This window comes from Notothenia coriiceps, unplaced genomic scaffold (genome assembly GCF_000735185.1).
Source record: "Notothenia coriiceps isolate Sejong01 unplaced genomic scaffold, NC01 NC01_scaffold00031463, whole genome shotgun sequence".
NCBI lineage: Eukaryota > Metazoa > Chordata > Actinopteri > Perciformes > Nototheniidae > Notothenia > Notothenia coriiceps.
In genome coordinates, this window is record NW_011364164.1 from 81744 (window position 1) to 102373 (window position 20630).

At 40.2% G+C, this 20630-nt stretch overlaps 1 protein-coding gene across 10 annotated transcripts in view; it reads left to right on the top strand.

Annotated features, from left to right (window-relative positions):
* Nucleotides 1–20630, top strand: part of rap1gapa (RAP1 GTPase activating protein a) — a 65322-nt gene that overhangs the window by 41795 nt on the left and 2897 nt on the right. For 4 of the 10 annotated variants that reach the window (XM_010787907.1, XM_010787899.1, XM_010787909.1 and 1 more), the window contains 20 exons: nt 2721–2814; nt 7378–7413; nt 8499–8546; nt 9999–10037; nt 10182–10370; nt 11983–12086; nt 12582–12660; nt 12758–12811; nt 13187–13270; nt 14156–14256; nt 14423–14552; nt 15225–15380; nt 15461–15532; nt 15650–15736; nt 15821–15961; nt 17156–17287; nt 18376–18453; nt 19393–19502; nt 19894–20010; nt 20201–20336. In XM_010787907.1, the coding sequence (XP_010786209.1) occupies nt 7396–7413; nt 8499–8546; nt 9999–10037; nt 10182–10370; nt 11983–12086; nt 12582–12660; nt 12758–12811; nt 13187–13270; nt 14156–14256; nt 14423–14552; nt 15225–15380; nt 15461–15532; nt 15650–15736; nt 15821–15961; nt 17156–17287; nt 18376–18453; nt 19393–19502; nt 19894–20010; nt 20201–20336 (1875 nt within the window). In that variant the 5' untranslated portion in view covers nt 2721–2814; nt 7378–7395. The remainder of the gene's footprint in view (nt 1–2720; nt 2815–7377; nt 7414–8498; nt 8547–9998; nt 10038–10181; nt 10371–11982; nt 12087–12581; nt 12661–12757; nt 12812–13186; nt 13271–14155; nt 14257–14422; nt 14553–15224; nt 15381–15460; nt 15533–15649; nt 15737–15820; nt 15962–17155; nt 17288–18375; nt 18454–19392; nt 19503–19893; nt 20011–20200; nt 20337–20630) is intronic. The other 6 variants (XM_010787900.1, XM_010787902.1, XM_010787903.1 and 3 more) reach the window with 6 other exon arrangements.

Here is a 20630-nt window from a genome sequence, read left to right on the forward strand (position 1 = left end):
TGTAGTAGTAGTAGTAGTAGTAGTAGTAGTGTGTAGTAGTAGTAGTAGTAGTGTGTGTGTGTGTGTGTGTGTGTGTGTGTGTGTGTGTGTGTGTGTGTGTGTGTGTGTGTGTGTGTGTGTGTGTGTGTGTGTGTGTGTGTGTGTGTGTGTGTGTGTGTGTGTGTGGCACAACATGGGATGAAGAATGAGTTTGTGAAGGACTAGGCAGGATATTTCTTCTTTCACTTTCACTCTTATGTGTGTTTGATGCTGCCAGAGTTGAAAATAGCTATTATATCTGACATATCAGCTATTTATATGAGGCTATAGTTGTAATGTACTGTGTGTGTGCATAACACACTGTGACTTTAGACAAGCAGATGCATATAAACAATAATTATCTCTATTTTGGAAAACATCTATCTTAAAACCAACTGTTAAGCCGCTACAGTTAGTAATGAAAACATTTTCTTTCACATGTGTGTGAGTGTGTGTGAGTGTGTGCGTTTGTGTGTATTAGTGTGTGTGCGCTTGTGTGTCCATCTATTGTGCATCAGTTCTAATTAAGAGTTGAGGGCAGCTGATGCTCTATCGTATCCTGACCTCCCGTGGGAGAGCTGCTGCTTGGCTTATAGCCTCTTTCATGTGTATTGAGCTGGCTGTGAAAAGGTTAATATTCACCATTGTTCCAGTTTTATTTTGGTGATAAAGGACTATTATTGATTGAAAATGGACTTATTGTGTAACAGCAGAGAGCGATGTGTGTTAATGATTCCCTCTCTCTCTTCCTTACCTGCATTTGACTCTGAGTACACTCTGTGTGTGTGAACAGATCTCTATCTCGGTCCCTGTCCCTCCTGAATGACGGTCTTATCTTCATCCTCAGCAGCCGGCCAGCACAGCTCCATAGATTCCCTCATGTAACTAATTACTGTCTCAGCAGCTTCACTATCTGCTTGAAACAAAGATTTGTTTTTCGAAGGCCAAGAGAATATTGTTTCATTTAGTGTAGAGATGCACGACATGGATTTTTTTCCAGCCGATAATGGATTATTGTGTGCTTGTCATGGCCAAACAGATGGTTAATTACATGTTGTTTACCTACTTTTGACGCTAATAAAAACACAATTGTTGTGAGGAAAGATTGATGATTTAATATTCAACAGATCTGACCTAACCATATCTAACTGACATCACTATTGTTAGCAACAACAAAAAAGAGCATTTTGCCAAATAATTCAAATAAAATGGTGCACACCTCCATCTTTTGTATCTGATTGTAACGATGTTTGTTTAGCCAATGAAATCAGTTTGTATTACAGATCGATAATTAATTGTATATATTGTTTTTTTTTGTATACAATACAATTATTGGACCAATACAAAGTAATATAATAATGTAATGTTAATTAATCATTTATTGCCAATCATTACATTACATGTCACTTGTTAGACGCTTTTATCCAAAGCGACTAACATACATTCAATACTGTGGGCAATCCCCACAGGAACAATTGTGGGGTCTTGTCCAGGGACACAACGGAATGTTGACTGCAGCGGGATTCGAACCAGTGCTCCCGTGATCCGGAGATCAGCGCACTATCCCACTGAGCCACAACCTCCCATATCAATGTCATGCATTGAGTCATTGAATGATATTTCTCTGCCTGTTGAGAATGGTGCATTTTGGCCAGTGACTAACACACCATCATAAAAGATGATATAAGAGATATTATACATATGTTATAGTGGCTGATGTAATCTGACACACACACACACACACACACACACACACACACACACACAGCAATATACATTTTTCACTCTGCATTATCTCTGCACACGTGAGCATTTCAGATCCACTTTCACACCGATCGATCACTGTGTGAATGAAATAGATAGAATTATTCAGACAAATTGAAAGCCTGCTGTGAAAACTGTCTAGCTGTCAGTGTCAATAAGGAGGGAGCATATTCAGCGGGGGAATCGACCAGAGATCCTGTCGGGATAAAGCCACGACGGATACGATATAACATTTAGTGAAAGGAAGCATGACTGTAGTATTGCCAAGTTTTATTTGCTACTGTCCTGAGTTTAAAGAAGAGAGATGCTCTATTTGAATACATGAGGAACTCTGGGTATTGTGTCCCTAGATCCCTCAAGTGTTTGTGAACAGCAGCTGCACTAAAACATTGAAGCATTTTGAAAGATGAACACGATGTGGTATCTTTTGGAAATGACTTTTTGTGTGTATGATCTTATGACAATAATTGTTTTTAGACATTTTAGACTTACAATGAATTAATGTAGGGGTAAGGAGACCATCTGGGCATGTATATATGTATGCATATTATACAAAACGGATTATTCCCAGTGAGTCGGTATAGCAGTTAAATGATGCAGTTCTTGAATTAATTCATAGAGGTCTTTTTGCAGATTGTGTTCCCTGTTTTTTTACAGTGCTATAAATAAGAAGTCTTATTTTGCATGTCTGAAATGTCAGCCGAAGTCAGATTTTAACATTCACGAGATATAAATACAACAAACTGATAATGGATCAGTAAACTAGAAGATAATGAATATAAACAGATGTATTTGTTAATAATTACAAGCCCCCTCAGTCTCTGGGATTGAGCCCATTGTACACATCAGCAACATTTCCTGAGGCTCTACCTTTCGTTGTCCTCTCGCCTGACTGACCTTTTCTGACTCGATGTTCTTTTTCAAACGTCTCATTGTAGGAAACAAGATGGGAGTGACCCCCGAATTTCTGCAACACTAGAGCCCCAGCTGTTCCAGCCTACACTCCCATACACCAGCTCTCCATTCCACAAGGTAGGAGGAGACCTGGGGGGGTTACACTTTGACCCCTGACCTTATCTGATGGACCCCTGTGTGACCCTTCCCTCTGTGATCTCTGTGTGTCATGTTGTCTTCACACTTGCCTCTGTCTGGATACTCTTGCTCGGTGTTCAGTCACTTTTAATGACTCTGATTTAGTGCGTGCAGCTTTGATTTTTTTATTCTTGTCTTCTTTTGTTTAACTTGTTAAATTAGACTTCACAAAGCTTTGTGTCCGGGATATTAATGGTCGCCTGATTTAATCAAAACTGATTTATTTTTAGCATGTAATTGTCAGCTTCATGACGTCAATGTCTCTTTCCAACCCTCACAAGTATTTCATAAAAGCAAACAAAATATAGCCTGTCTGAGTAATTCTCCTTTTTTAATCAAAAGACAAACTTCTTCACTCCCACCACCAAGGATGATGTGTCACCAAATGGGAAACTCAGTAATGTGTAATCCCTCTTTGTGTGGTTCTCCATTGTTATTAAGATGTGTTTATGCCATCCTGCGCAATTACCTAGTTTAACTTCAATCGTTGATTAAAATAATGAACACTTTTTGCATTCTTTTTACAAATGTGAGCCCAAAATAATCCAATATCTTTTATTCCAAAGTAGTTTACGGTCATTTAATGCCCTGACCTTGGTTGGACTTCCTGCAAAAAGGTGTAAAAGTCCACTTTAAATATACATTTGTTTAAACATTTAAGAATCAGCTTAGCTTGATCTGTTTACTTCCTCGTACTGTTGTCTTTCCTCATTCGCTTTGATGAGGAATATGACATGTTGGTGATGGTAGATGCACCAAATAAAGGGCAATCATTTCAATACGTCTATTCACATTGTCACAATACATGTCTTTTTTGCTGTCAGAATCTTCATGCCCACCTTTTAGTAAGTCTTAATCATTGTTATAAGCCACAGGGATATTTTGGGACCTGTACAAACTGTACAAAGCTGAGCTTGGCGGTGATTAAAAGTGGATACGATCTCACTCAGGTCAGACTGTTTCAAAAGGTCCCTCACTCTGTGGATGGGGCTTACCTTTCTCCCAATCCGACTTGATCTGAGTAGAGCAGCGGGAGTGGGAAGAGAAAGGGATTATAGGGGAATTTGTCGGTTGGGTTGTTAAAAAGTCACTCCTGATCCCTGCAGCACACACCATCAGTAGGTGACACAAGTTACAATCAGTCAGCCGTGAGGAGAGCATTCTTGAGACTTCTGTTTGTCTACAGATTGCATGTAATGGCAACAAGATACTGTGTACACCGATGACTGTATTCAAAACTTGGCTCAAAGTATTTCTCCCATTTGTCTTCGCTGAAGGAGAAACAGAAGATTTGTTTTGAAATTTGACAGACATAAAACATTTGTGTCCATCCACTCAAGGGTGTCCTCAGTTCAAATGCATTTCTATTTCACATTTGATGCATAGTGCGATGTCCTGTCGTATTATAAGGCCTGAGTGTGTGTGTGGCAAGACTCAGAGGGGAGTACCACTTTAATCAGAGCCCTGCAAAAACCAGGTCAATCTGCAATCAACCCAACCGGGTCTTACTAAAATATCTGAGAACACCCACCACTGTCTGTAAACTGTTACATTGGACCCTTATGCTGTGCATCTCTTAAACACATCATGCATTGCTCACTCAAAATAGTTATACCTTTTCAGAGTTTGCTTCACAGTTACAGATCACAAAGCAAGGTGATCACTACAAATGTGTCACAATGCAAGACCTCAGATGCTAATCCATTTTCTTAAAGCAACCCTTAGAGCAACGGCTTCAGGACACACAAACATACCCACACACTGTCCAGTGGTCGTGGACAGTGTTGCCTCTCCATATACATGTATATTTTAGTGTTACCATACAATCTGATTTGTTACACCAATCAGGCTGAGACCTATTTACCTTGTGTGAACATGTGATGACAAAAGGTAGAACTTAGAAACAAACATTGTTAATAAAAGAAAAATAACAACATAAAAGCCCCCTAAATCCTTCTGATATTCTTTACTGACGAGCCAAGTTATAATGAGCTCTGTGACGATGCACACAGGAGAAAGGAGAGTAAGTCTTGCCCATTTAATTTGCCTCTTGTTATAATGACAAGCCTATTAGCTCTCATAATGAAAGCACTTACACCTGCACCGCCGCTAAGCGCTAACCAGGCTTCCACAACTCCTCGACTGGTTATCTCTGCAAAATGTTGTTTCTGCTTAAATGAGGTGTCTTTATTTGTATTCATCACAACTTTGTTTCCAATGCAGTTTGCATGTTTATTTAAATTCATTTGAAGAGTTCTGTGTCCTTTACTCAAACTCCTTTAACATTATTTTGTTCACAGATAGCTATCATTTCTAATAACACATTATTTGACATGTTGTTGCATCTAGTGTAGTGGGTTGTGCTGTGAACAGGAGATTGTTTGAGGACATGTCTGTGAGAGTAGAAGAGACTCTTCTTGTTGCCACCTGTCAGCCTGAATCAAGATAGTGTCAGTGATAAAGACTGACGTGGAAGATATGTGTTTTGGATTTATTCCAGCAATGCTACGCAGTGACAAAGAGGTATGAGCTAAGGAACAGACACCTACTGTCAGTCAGAGGATCACTGCTTGACACTTCAAGTAGCAGCAGTTGCCTTTGCATGCAACCTGAGACATACACCTGCTGATAATGTTGTATGTGTGAGCACACGCTGAGAGAGGGCCTGTGGATCTTGTCTTCGACTTGGTCTGATCCGTCTCTTTGTCAGTCATGGCTACAGTCAGCGGGGATGCTACCTTTGCTGTCGCAGTGGGACACTCTCAACTGTCCACTATCTGACAAAGACATAGCAGTCAGAAGGAGACTTTCATTCAAACCTGTTGGAGTCTAGAAACATCCTTTGAAGCTGCAGGACACCCGTGTGAGAAATGGCTGACAGTCATGAAACCCACTTCAATGCTCCATTGGTGACAAAGGCACGCTGGATAAAACCCGGCAATGTAAGTATCTTTCCTTGAGAAGCATGCAGGATGAAATCATCTCTAGATAGTAGACACTTTATAATGAACTAGTCAGTCTTTTCAGCAGAGGCTTGAACAACAGCCTCTCCAAGAGAAATGCAAATGCAGAACCCGACAGTTCATGACGTCACAGTTTTTATATAAATATACGTTTGTTGGGGAACATTTCTAGCTCTATTATCGGGTGTCTCTTCTTTCGGGCTGTATTTAACGCCACATTGTTTTATGGCTAAAGCTGTCCAAAGGAAATAGGGTTCTTATCTTCTTTTGTTGTAGTCTGTGGTTAATGCTTTCAGAGCTGGGTTTATTTACTTTCAGGGATCGTGGCTGACTATTGTTTGCACATGGTGGAGGACTTTACTCATACTGAAAGCTACGACAAGATTGCTCTGCACATATGCTGTTTGACTTTGTCAGGCTTTACTGGCTGAGCCTTTCAGCTGTCACTTTATTACTCCAGACGTTTCCATGGACTGCTGTAATTTACCATTTTCTGCACAGTCGCCATGTTCAACTGATGCGTGCAAGTGTGGTGCATGAAAGCTTTTACGGACTTTACACAAACAGCTGTGGTTGGGATCAAAAGATTCGGCAGGTGTACACACATGGCTGTGTAATGTGGGATAAACCACAAGGGAAGGCATGCTCAGGTAATATGGTTATTAATTAACTTTGGCGATTTGTCCAAACTGACAATAAAGTGTGTGCTTTCCCAACTTTACATAACCCACTGTTGTGTAAAGGGATGGGACAAAAGTTTTCCTGAATGACGATGTTCCATATTTGACCGTGAAGAAGTTATTGAGCAATTGACAATAATACTTTTTGTGGGGGGTCCTGGACACCGTGACCTCTTTTTAGCAGCTCAAAAAACATAGTTTACTCTGTTTATCACCTTGCTATGTCGTGACTTTGACTAATTTCATATACATTGCTGATACACGTGAACTTGAACTGATGTTTCCAATACAAATTACTTCTGTTTGAGCTCTCATAGATTCGGCTTTATTACAATGTATTTTCATGTTTTCCATATCGATGAGTGTTGAGTACTTTTATTAATGCAGCTCTATCTCTCCTAAACCCCAAATAAGTCTGTTTGGATTCCTGTCTTTGGAGTTGGTAACCTTGTTGATGAAGTCGAACACAGAGTTAGATCTCTATGGGGGCTTATAGACCCCCAGCATGTAATGTCAATGTAACAAACGGCACATTTCTTTGTGAGTTATCATATAGAATATTTATAACTCATTAAACATGACGTACCTTATTTGGTGTAAAAAACAATGATTAATGGCCATTTCATGTCATAGTTATAAAATGTCATAGCCCAGTTTGTGAGAAAGGAAAGAGTTTCCATTTCAATAATTGTCTAAATATAAGGAGGTATTGAAGAAGAACATATATATTATTTCTGTATTATTTTACAGCCATGGGATATGTTGAACTTTCGCAATCAGACTCACTGCAGTAAAAATAAAACACCGTGAGTACACAACAAAGAAACTCAAAACCTTTCATCTCACCCTCCTCTCCCCAGACCCCAGATTTATTTGAAATGATTGAAAAGATGCAGGTAAGATGGCGCGTTGATCTCCGTATTTTGTCTCGGCTTCCTCAGCTGCACTCACCAAGCAACTAACCAGCGAGTGTGTCTCTTCCTAATCCTGCAGCACTTTGGCCTTCTCCTCGGCTGCAACACTTGTGTAAATGAGAAGGAAATCAATTCTGCTGGTTTGACAGATCATTATATGTGTTTCCCAGCTGTTAACATCCTGTTTGTAACACTGGCTGACAGTAAGCTTATTATCTCACCTTAAAAACAGTCTCCTTTTCACTGACACCTCTGAAAAGGATGTTGATTGTAATCATGTGATCCCAAACACATTAGGCTAAGAGTTTTATGATAGATTTATTTATACTATGCAATTTAATGCATCACTACACGTGTCATTCTTCACAAAACATTTCTATTAATAAGAGTCATAATCTGCAGCCACATCTTTCATGTCTGGAAGTGTCTGTTGAGATAAGAACATATTTCATAAAGAAAGATCCCTCTTCAGCGAGGTGTTTTTTCCACTGCCAGAAAATATATTGTTGTGATGTATTTTCTTCTGTGAAGCCAGGCGCCCTAATTTAGTATCACTGCAACTCTTTCTTCTCCCACGTTGTTACTCTCTTTCACACATACACTCCGGTCCAGTGGTGTGTCAGAGTTATAGTGTCACTCAGCATCTTTTTTAATCCATGGGGTCTTATTACCACACTTCCTCTCTTTGCTAACAGACGTTTCAGACTCTCCCAAATGCCTGCTCTAAAGCACCCTTTAGTTATCTTTCCCTATCCGTCTGCTTTCTGTGTGTGTAATGGAACTCTTTCTGTATCCTTCCATCTGTTACTCTCTGAGTTTGCTTGGTTGCCTGCTGCGTATAACCCTTGGGAAAACTGTGCCGTTATGTAATCACGTTGATAATTTGTTTTAATTTGTTTTTGTGGTATTGCAGTACATGATTATATAACTTGTTTTGTATGTCTAATCGACGACAAGTGTTTGTATTTAGAAATCTGCGTCGACTCAATGCAAAACCAGCCGCTGTGTTAATGATTGAGCGTGACCCTTTTCTCTCTCTGGGTTTCTTATCTCGCCCTCTCTTGTAGGGCAACAGGATGGATGAGCAGAGATGCACCTTTTCTCCCCAACTCAAGGTACGGCTCTCCATTTAGAGACACGATTTCATTCACATGACGCAGGCATTGTCTCACGACCGCTCCGCCATATCTTTCTCTGCCAGACAGGCTGATTACTTCAGCAGGCAGTATTCATAATGCAGTGCAATGCTCTCAAGCCTTGCCATCATTGTTATACCTACATGGCTTTCAGAATCATATATCCTCTGATGCCATGCTCTGCAGACAGAAATGGTGAATTCTTTAGCAAGAAAGAATTTGACAGGATATGACATATGAGGTTATACAATATTCAAAAACAGCAATGTGCAAAATGATGGAAATCAAGCAATGCATTCACACCAGTGGTGAACCGTGTCTATCACAACTGGACCTTCTGTAGACACACACACCCCCCGCCGCCAACCTCNTCTACAAAAAAAACATCTACACTGTATATATTTTCTATAGTACTATAGTATTCTATAGATTATTTCTCAGAATTTATAGTAAAACACGTAGGCAATTTCTATATTATATCCGCAAAAATCAGAAAGAAAATTTCTATAGAATTCGTCCATAGATTTTTCTTTAGTATTCTATAGATTTTTTTGCTAAGGGTATTTCTATGGGAAACCACTTATTTACACATTTTGACTATGGAATACTGTAAATATAAGAGTGGCGAACCGTGTCTATCACAACTGGACCTTACACACACACACCCCGCCGCCGCCCCGCCCCCCGCGGCATGATAATGTCCGTCTTTTCACTGAATTGTCGTCTTGAAGGTACTCACAACAATTCCGCAACAACTTCATCTTCACCTGTTGCACTTGTCATCACTTGAATTGCTTCGTCGTATTCATAGATCCTCTGTCTCGAGCCAGTTAACTAGTGGGCCTTCTAGAATACCCTGGAACCGAGGGAAACTCTGAAAGAACACGCCCATTGGCTACAAATCAATATATGATTGGTTGATCAAACTGTCAGTCCAAACGTACGCTCTCATTCAGTGCAACGGCCAGGGCATTCTATCAAGGATGTAGAATACCTTGGTTGAAGGATATTCTACCCAGAGACCCAGAACAAGATCTGATTGGTTGCTTTCTTTTCTAACACAAAACCACTGAAATGCGTAGTGCATGGTCCGAGAAGGACAAACAAATCAACGTAACATTGTAATATTACAGATCAACAACACAGATACGATTCTCATTTATTTATTTTATATACATTTTATTACATGTTATTTATATAATTAAATCGATTTTTTGTTTGTTTTATCTGAGTGTTCCAGGGTATTCTCTGAATACCTTGAAGGCCCTGACGGTTTGCCACTGATTTACAATGTTGTTGCAAAACTCCATTGGACTAATTTTCATTGCATAGCAGTTATGCAATAACTCTGAACCAGGGGCCTCTGGGATTATATTGTTGTTATTTGTATTCTTTTATAACGGAACAACGTTTTTTGAATTTGTTTTTCAGACTGAGGAGGACTACATTCCATACCCCAGTGTCCATGAGGTAGGGTGATGATGTGCAGCAGGTGCACTTTTTACCATTTGTGCTAGTTTATCACTGAAGCATAAGCTAACTTTCAAAAGTGTCCTAACATGACTTTCACATTAACACCCTATTCTTTTTCAACACTTTTGCATTTTGTGGCAGGTGTTAGGCAGAAAAAGCCCCTTTCCTCTCATCCTGCTGCCTCAGTTTGGAGGTTACTGGATTGAAGGGACTAACCATGAGATGAGCAACGCAGAAACAGAACCGCCGCCACCTCTTTCCCCGAACACCCGCACCAAGCTGGAGTGTAACACAACAGCTATGATCTACCGGAAACACTTCCTGGGCAAGGTCAGCCGCTTTGTCATAACACAGAGAGAGATTGCTTTTACATTTTTTTACAATTTTTCCTTTCTTTCTTTCCTTTGGCATATTGAAAAAGCAAACAATGAACTGAAAAAACTATATTTGTGACAATGTAAGCAAGACAGATTGTTCTCTAAGCAACAACCTCTCCTCACAAATGTCACAATTACAAACAAAAACAATAGAAAACAAAGGCTACGTATAACATATATAACATATTCAGCCTTGTTAGATCCCATCTTAGTTTGTACATCTTCATCTTGTCCCTGATTTTATTAGATTTTATTTTCAAGATTTCTTATTCAAAATACATTACATAACAATCCACACTCATCCCCACGCAATCACCTGCTGTTTTTAAAAAATATATAAAAATACAGCCAATTTGAATAATTACTATGATGATATTATGTTAGCTTTCTTTATAATAGCATGGGGTTGTAATTATTACTTGGCAAAACGGAAGTCAGAGAGATAATGAAGGTGCACATAATACAGTATATAACCACAATCATATATATGTATATATATATATATATATATATATATACATGTATATACACGCGTTTATATCAAAATGTTTGCTTGGACATGGATGATCACATGCTAATATGTTACATTATCAGACCCCTTCCAGCCTGTGTAAGTCCTCAGAGCAATGAGTCCCTATTAGGCTTTTTGGCGTTAAGGGGCGGGACATCTCTAAGTAGTTGACCAATCACAGCACAACCGGCCAGCTAACCAATCAGAGCAGACTGGGCTCTGGTTTCAGAGAGAAGATAAAGCACTTTTTGTCACAGTAGAGGCACAAAATACAAACATGAACCTGAACATAAGCATAACAGGGCCTCTTTAACACATTGCGCATATAAATAGTTTACAGCATATGCAATGTTAGTGAAGTCCAAAACATCTCAGGGAAGAGACATTATGAAGTACAGCAAATACAGCCGGAAATACTGCACAACTCAGAAACTGCTTTAATGAGTCGCGCAAATTGTCTTAAATATGGACCCTGAACCCTATGACATTTGATTTTCTGACTTAGCTCATAGTTTTTCTTAAATATGATTTTAACGTTTGCAATTAAGCAATTAAATATAATGAAAGGAACATATTAGCCTTGTTTATTTAGCAATTAAGTCAGTTATGCAACTTTTGGTGTGAACTAACACTACCTTTGAAGTGATTTAACTGAAGTCATACTCACATCGGCTGTCTTTAGAACAGCTTCCTTCCTCATCAAATGAGCCTCATAAACCTCATAGAATATTTCATAGTCAATTTCACTTTGTGCTCATTATAGTAATGAAACGAAGAAGCTAATCCCAGTTGAATAAACCACCATCAGCGAGAAGCCTCTCTGCACCTCATACAATGTTGCTAATGAAGATGCATAAGGCTCTGCCACCTGTTCTTACACTCGCATAATATGAACAAATTTGCTCTGCCTGTAGGAGAACAACAGAAGAAGAAAAGGGACTAAGATTGGAAGGATATGGGTTATGATTGGAGTGCATGCACATGTTTCATGAAACTGTGTGTGTGTCTGTTTATGACTGATACTAATGGCCATATCCTTGTACTGTGCCCTCAGGAGCACTTTAATTACTATTCAGTGGACAGTGCCCTCGGACATCTGGTGTTCTCTGTAAAGTACGATGTGATTGGTGACCAGGAACATCTCCGTCTAATGCTCAGGTAATGCTCATCATTATGCAAACATAGTGGAGTTTAAGTGTGCTTCATTTACATAGGAATATCTTTATTTCTGTATCCTGCACATCTGCAACTCAAGTCATTATGGTGTAAGCTAAAACAAAATGTCAGCACTTTTAACAATCAACAGGTAATGTTTGCAGATTACTACACTTTCTTGTTTCTAAATGGTCAATATTGACTCGATAAACACATCCTCCCATCACGGGTGTTTTCATAAGAGTCATAAAGCAAGGGAGAGTGACAACAGCACTTATATGTCCACAGCAGAGTAACAGATGGACTATTAGACTATCCAGGAAGTGGGTGGAGATAGAGGGAGGGAGGGAGGGAGGGGGAGAAGGCAAAGAGAGGCGAGGGTGAGAAAGTGTGATGGATCATACCGGATCATCTCTTTCCCATCTGATAGCTTCTGAGAAATGTTGCGTCACATTTTATGGCTTTGAAACCACGGTAATTGTTTTATGCCTTCACCAGGAGCAAGTTGAAAACCTACCATGATGTGATTCCCATTTCCTGTCTGACAGAGTTTCCCAATGTGGTGCAAATGGCCAAGGTAAAAAGAGACGTTCATGTTGTGCAGAGATTGATGTTCTGTGATAGCATCAAACTGCACTCTAACATTTGTTCCTCTTTTTTTTGTTGTATCCAAGCTTGTCTGTGAAGACGTCAACGTGGACCGTTTTTTCCCTGTCCTTTATCCAAAAGTAAGATGTGGTTTGATTTGTATAGTTTCACCTGCTTTGCATGTCGTGTCCAGTTCTACACATCTGATGATTTAAAAGGATTGGGATGAAATGTTTCTTTTCTGTCCTAAAGAAAGAAGGAATGTACGCAAAATAAAAGGAAAATGCCAACCTAATATATACCTAACTCAGACGGCTAAAGCGTCATGTGATCTTTAAATAAAATGTTCGATACATTTTTGCACAAAATAGGATTCAGTGGGTTTTGTTAATCACATATAGGAAAAGTTACAGCAAGAAAACTCTTTTAAAGTGTTCATATTACAGTAGCACCTGACATTCTTAAAAACAGTGTTCCTTTCGTGTTTCTTGTTTTAACTGTCTTCATTTCTTCAGGCTTCAAGACTTATTGTCTCCTTTGATGAACATGTGCTAAGCAACAATTTCAAGTTTGGAGTCATTTATCAAAAGTTTGGACAGGTAAGCTAAACAATTTGGATGTAAACTGAAAACATTTGTATTTGACTGTGCATGAATCCTTACTATTAATTTAATTCAGTTTTTGAAAATTGAGAATGTACTATACAGCTTTTAGTCCAGCCCAGTAACTATGGCTGTCGTCAACACTCCCTTTCATTTCCTGAGGCAATCACAGCCCTATTGTTTACTTTGTGTGTGTTGGTGGGGGGGGGGGGCATATGATCTATTGAATCATTTTCCGAGGGGACTTGTACTTTTGAATCGAGACCTCGGTGTGTAAAGATCTTCACCATTGATTCCTCGAAGCCTGCAGTTGTTTAAATACATGGTTAAACACATTGTTAGTGAGCCAAGGGCCATCTCACAAAGCCAGCGAGGGTCCTCTGCTCATCCTTCCGGACATTTGCTATTCAGTAGGGGTACTAAGTGGAGAAAAGCACGATGGTTAAGTAGGCACATAGAAAACAGGAAACACAGCAGAATAGGCAAGAGCAGCTTCCTCTCAGGTTTGTTTGTGTTGAAACAAGCTTTTGTTTTCACTTCCTCTTAACTGTCATAGCTCATCATAAAGAAGAAGCTTTCCAAAAGCCCATCTTTAAACCCTCTGCCATACACACTGTTGTCATTGATCCGAAATGCAAATGCAGTGCGTTTGAATAAGAGAGCAAACACACCTTGCATAAAATAGTCCTTCTGCAATTTCTGGAACGACAATATGCAAAACGTACCTCTTGTGATCAGTTTTCATTTAGCTTCTCAGACATAAATGTTGTTTTTAATGCACGTTAAGATTGTAGCACACATCATCCCCGTCAATGCTGCTGAAATAATGTTGTCCTCTGAGCCTTGATGTTGATGAGTTTGTTCTTTTTTTACTGCTTACAGACGACAGAGGAAGATGTGTTTAGCAACAGTGAAGAGAGTCCAGCCTTTGTAGAGTTCCTGGAGTTTCTAGGAGAGAAAATTGAGCTGCACAACTTTAAAGGGTAAGGACCTATCGCTGGCTTAAAGGCACATTATATACTCTACACTTCACGACATGGTGCCAACCGCAATTTACATGATATAATGCTCACGGCATGATGCTCATGGACATGGTAATGCAGCGATGGTGGAGAATATCTTGTTAGACATGCTACTGTGTTCTTGCAGTTTCCGTGGGGGGTTAGACGTGACTCACGGGCAGACAGGCACCGAATCCATCTACTGCAACTACCGCAACAAAGAGGTCATGTTCCATGTGTCCACAAAGCTGCCCTACACAGATGGGGACACCCAGCAGGTACTGTAATGCAATACTAACACGCCTTTTATGATGTGCTGCAAGCTGTCAGACAGGTTCCCTCTACAGCCATATTTTGCATGTGCCTCCCTGCAGCATATATTAACCAAAAGAAAAACCCTGGTAGTAAAAAGGAATCACTTTAAATGGACGCTTGAACGTTTGCATTTGTCAGCAGCAGTCCTCCCTCTCAGGGTTTAAAGCACCGAGTCCTCCGCCGCCTCCGCCTCGCATGTTCACGCTAACACTGATTAATTAGCCGAAGCTCTAACACCATTTGCTAAACGTGTTTGTACAAACACAGATGAGTCGAGGTCTATACATTCAGCCTCCCTAGTGGTAGTGGGTGTTGCATTGGCAGCTCCTTAGAGCCAATCAGGATGTGTTCAGGCTGACAGGAGAAACAGCACCCCCTGGTGGAGTCATTTCATCTTCTTTCTTAAAACAAGCTTTGTGTTGTTATGGTTGTTATACAGTAGAAGTTCAAATAGTGTTATTTGAATTAAAAAACTGGAAGACAACTGGAAAGTGTCTTTTACTTATCGTTTTCCCAATTCAATTCCAGGAAGCATTAAACCTGTCCTCATAATTATGTCTTTCTTTGTTCATGTCTTGCATTGTTTATTAACCAATATTTACATATATCAAAAAAACATTGCCTTTGTTTTGCAGTTGCAAAGAAAGCGACACATAGGGAACGACATTGTGGCCATATTATTTCAAGATGAAAACACTCCGTTTGTTCCGGATATGATCGCCTCCAACTTTCTGCACGGCTACATGGTGGTCCAAGTGGTCAACCCCTGCTCCGACAATGTTCTCTACAAGGTGACTTATTCCCCTCACTATTTAGCAGATTTCACCCTTCTAAGAGAAATGCTTGATTCAACTTTAATCTGAACTCCTAGGTGTCAGTGACGGCGCGGGACGATGTACCTTTCTTCGGCCCGGCTCTACCGAACCCTGCTATTTTTAAGAAAGTAAGAGAAACCAAAGCTTGTGACTCAAACTACTGCACCCCGAGCCAGTGCACTTTCCAACTCATCATTTGGTTTCAAACATGCTGTCTTTTGTCTTTGTTACTATTTTCTCTCCAGGGCCCTGAATTCCATGAATTCCTCTTTACTAAGCTCATCAATGCAGAGTATGCCTGTTACAAAGCGGAGAAATTTGCCAAATTAGAGGTGAGTTGTTGAAAAGCCTTTAAAACATTTCTAGCATTTTCCAAATATGTATTTAATTTGCCTCTTTGTGTTTATGTGTGTGAGGAGCGAACAAGGTCGGCCTTGTTAGAGACTCTTTATGAGGAGATCCATGTGAACAGCCAGGCCATGATGGGTGTCGGAGGAGACGACGACAAACTGGAAAACGGGGGTGCAGGAGGAGGGGGCTTCTTCGAGTCCTTCAAGGTAACTGAAGAGGCCGCAGCGAAGGCCGGGAGCTTCAGACTGACCGCTTCACGATAATAGCGCGAACAAAACAATTATCACAAAGTTCTTTGCATTATCAAAGTCCTGTGTTATCCTTTAAAATCTACAACTCAAGCAAAGACTAAGATATGAAAATGATTATTTACAGAGAGCTTGAATTTATCAGACTTATTGTTTGACTTTTTATGAAGCCTGGAAACAGCGGGAAACAACTAGCCTAGACAGAATAATCCATTATACTATATCCATATATTGGTTTATACAGTTTAAATCAAATGACATGAATTATTTAGCATCCCTATTTCCAGTCTTTATGCTCAGCTAAGAAAGCCTGCTGCTGGCTTTAGCCTTATATAATGGAGTGATTATAATCGTCTCATCTAACTCACTTGAAGAAGTACAACTCCCAAAATAGATTTTTAACTGTCATTATAAGACTTTTAGATCCTTGTTACTGCACACGAATCATAAATAATTGGAAAATACAGTATTACTATTAACCACAAGCTGTCCAATGTTTCTTCTCTGGCAGTCTCTTAGGATTGTCCTTTTCTTTTTGAAAAGTTGGGTCTATCAATCTTCCTGAATCATTTGAATACAACACTCTGCTGCTTCTACTGCTGGAACACACTACTTCTTCTTCTTCTTCTTCTTCCCAGCTTCTCTCCCTCATGCCTCCTTTCTGTGTTGTGCTGCTTTTCTCTCTGCATGCTCCAGTGTTCAATCACTTGTCCCTTATTTGTACGATTCTGTCATCTTTGTATGTCATAAAATATAGGCCAATGGATAGATGTTTCTTCACCATCAGATGCCTTCTCTCTGTTCCGTGCCTTCAGAGAGGTGCAGTGGGCTTTAAAACCTCTGGCTGTGTTTAAACTCAGTATGGTCCGTCATCTGTGAGCCACTTGGTCCTCCTTCCCCTCTCTTCTCTTACCACCTTTCTAACATAGTGACTCATCTGAACCCCCCTTCGGGCTTTAAAGCTTAGCACTGTTCTCTGTCGCTTCCTTGTCTGTGGGGATTAGCATCAGGCCGGCGCTCTGCCTGTAGCGGTCAGTGTTCAGGGAACGCCGCGAGGCTCCTCTCGGCCCCTAGCGCCGTACAGCGATGCTGAAGGGTCACAGTGGTCAGCGCCCTCTGAATGTATCTCCTCCTCCTCGTCTCTCTCCCTAGCGGGTGATCCGCAGCAGAAGCCAGTCTATGGATGCCGTGGGTCTTACTTTGAAGAAGCCGCACACATTCTCCACTAGCTTCAGCAGCAGCTTTAACCACGAGCCCGCAGAGAGCCCCAAATTCCCAGGGATAGTAAGTACAGTCCCCCCCCCCTCCTCCTGGTACAGAGTGAGGCGAGTCTCGCTGCCTCTTCCTCCCCTCCAGCAGTTCTACTAGAGTTCATGCCCCCTCCTCCCTCACTTGCCTGCTGCACTCATTCCTCACAGAGAAGAGCTCAAGTGGAGTACTTAAACTTGGCTCTCACTTGGCAACGGTTGCACATTGTCTGCACTACGAGATGGACTGACTCATAGACTTGAATGCTTCTAGGACACAAGGTGATTTTCTCCCCGGGGGGAAAGCTGCTTCCAATACTGGAAGTGTGTGTGTGTGTGTGTGTGTGTGTGTGTGTGTGTGTGTGTGTGTGTGTGTGTGTGTGTGTGTGTGTGTGTGTGTGTGTGTGTGTGTGTGTGTGTAACCGAGTTTATGGTGGTTCTGTGTTAATGACCGGCTTAATTACTGTATGTTCACTTTATTTGTTATTATGATTATGAACTAATTATTGTTTCCATCATCAGGGGTAAGATGCGTGTACCCAAATGGCCACTTTCACATCACTCTCTGTAAACACTGTCAACAGCTTTTTTATTTCTTATTTAGTTATATATCCTATATGTATATATTGTACAATTTGTGTGTCTGAATGTTTACTTTTTTAATGAAACTTCTCTGATGATGTATGGAAGTAAGAATTATTAAGATAGCCTTCAAAAATACCTAACCATTATCAATAACCAACAATGTATTTGAATGTATCTAACTCGAGCTTGCTTTTAGTACATAGCCCTGTCCTGCTGTGCATATATGTATAACACGTGTGTGTCCTCTGCTGTTCTTATCTCCTCTTCATCATCCTTCCTGCAGGCATATGGCTCACATGATTGACTCATCACTTTTCTCTTCCATTCAGGCATGCCTGTGTCGCTCAGCCAAAATGTCCCTTGTTGTATTCTCTAATTAACACGTACACTGTATTTTGTTTATGACAGACTGCATGAATTCTCATATATATTTGTATTTACTCATGTTTTCTCTCCCCACCCCTTTTGTCATCTGTCCTCATCTCGTCTCTCTCTCTCTCTCTCTCTCTCTCTCTCTCTCTCTCTCTCTCTGTTGCTCAGTCATTGCTTGTCCCAGGCAAAAGTCCCAGTAAATATGGACGTCGAGGCAGTGCCATAGGGATAGGAACAGTAGAAGAGGTTCATGTCTTATTCTAACTACTCTCTAACAACTCCTTTCTCCTCTTTGGGTCCCTTTGTTTGCATGGCTCAACTGCATCAACACACTTCCCTGTTTGCATTTCAGCACTCTATTTAACATTCATTGTGTGTCACAGACGGGGTGCATTTTCTCAATTTGTGATCAAACAAAAGCAAATACAGACATTTTCTCTCACATTTTCCCATTGGGTAATTTGTTCCTTAAATACAAATATTTTGGGATCTCATTTGACACAATTATCTAGAAATCCTTCAAAGCAGTCAGAGTTAAGCAGCTCTGCTTAAGACTTCATGGTCTGCACTCCCTACTGACTTATATTGTAGATTTTCTTCTATTCTCACTTTCCTATCTGCCTTATTATATATGCACCTTCTGTAGTCGTGGGACTATTCTGAATTTTCATTTCTGTATGCTTAATTTTCGATTTGTATAAATATGATGAATATTAATGAATGAATCACCCCCTTAAAGATATATTACAACAATAACCCTCCCCATGCACTTTGAAGCAACATTAAGTTAAAAGGTTTTTCAAGATCTGATTTTAAGAGCTTTAAGAAGAGATTGAATGAACAAAGCAGTCGCTGAGAAAGCATATTTAGTGGTATGCCCTGGAGCCTTTAAACCCATCTTTCATCTATGGCATTAGTTTGCCCTGCACTGACTGAAAGACTGGAACCGGGGCTTGACACTAAGTCATTAAGTGCATATTTGACCTATTTTTTAATCATAGTATAAACTTGAAGGGTGCAAAGATACCTTTTCTCCAAATTACTACAATTATAGTGACATTTGAAATAACTCCCATCAGTTATGTTTACATAGAAAGATCAGCTCTGTGGATAAACGTAATATTAACCAAAGATATTCTAGATATTAGACGTTTTTTGACAGCTTTTATTTCTCTCCCCCAACAGTCTTTGATAATACCGGGGAAAAGCCCAACCAGGAAAAAGTCCGGCCCCTTCAGCTCCAGGCGAAGTAGTGCCATCGGTATCGAAAACATTCAAGAGGTCCATGAGAAGAGGTGAGGAAATACTGCTGTGCATTGCTGCTATATGCCTCTACAACATGTTGTATTGTGTACCTCTTACTGTGTGTCTAAAGCCTTGTAATTGCTAACTGAAGTTCATAATCTAAACGCTGCTAATATTTAAATTATATAAACCTTCCGTGCAATACGAGGGGAATCGTGCAATTTATTATTTATTTATGTACATATTCCCTATCATGTCTATTTAAGTCCCATTTCTTGTTTTTATTGTTTCTTGTTGTTTTTATATTGTCTTGTTGTTTTCATATTGTCTTGTTGTTACGTGTTGGCACCTTGAGTTCATTGTAATTTCGTTGTACCTGTACAATGACGAATTAAAGATCTATCTATCTATCTATAATCTACTTCCTGCTATGAACAACAGAGAGATCTCCCTCAATACCCAGAAGACCCCTGACAGCGGTCACGTCTCTCAAGATCCCAAATCTGACAACTCGTCCAATCAGAGCTCCCCCGAGGCGCTCACCAGCACCAAGAACAGGTGTGCATTATCAGTTACAGCCGTATCACAGGGTTATGATGATGATGTTAGATTTCACACCTTGTGTCAGACCTGTATTTGTGGAGCCGGCGGGTATTTCTCAGCTGTGGCAGCATGTTGAATGACTGTGTCCTGTACATAAGATAAAATCAGGTGTGGCTGTGCTGGAGCGTGATAACCCAGGGTGTAGTTCTCTTCTCGGTGGCAGGGCCCAATCCATCCCCGAGGGTCACGACCTCTCCCGCTCCTCCTCCAATGCTAGCAGCTTCGCCAGTGTGGTGGAGGAGAACGAGACAGAGAACACTGAGGACTATGACACGGGCATGGTGAGTGATGGTGTTCAGCCTGAATGAAAACAAGACAAGTATCAGAATCACATTTCATACAGCAGCGGGGAAATTAACATTGTAACAGCAAATGGACAGTGTGGGTAAAAGGCAAAAATAAAATGAGTTGCTTTACATATTAAATAAAGAGGCAAGCACACGTTGATCAAATGAAATCAAATAAGTAAACGTCTAAGTTATCAATTTTGTTAGTTGGTTACTTTATAAGTTCTTCTTCTTTCTAAATCATGAGAGTATTTCACAAGACAGATATTATGTGAAGGAAATCAGCCT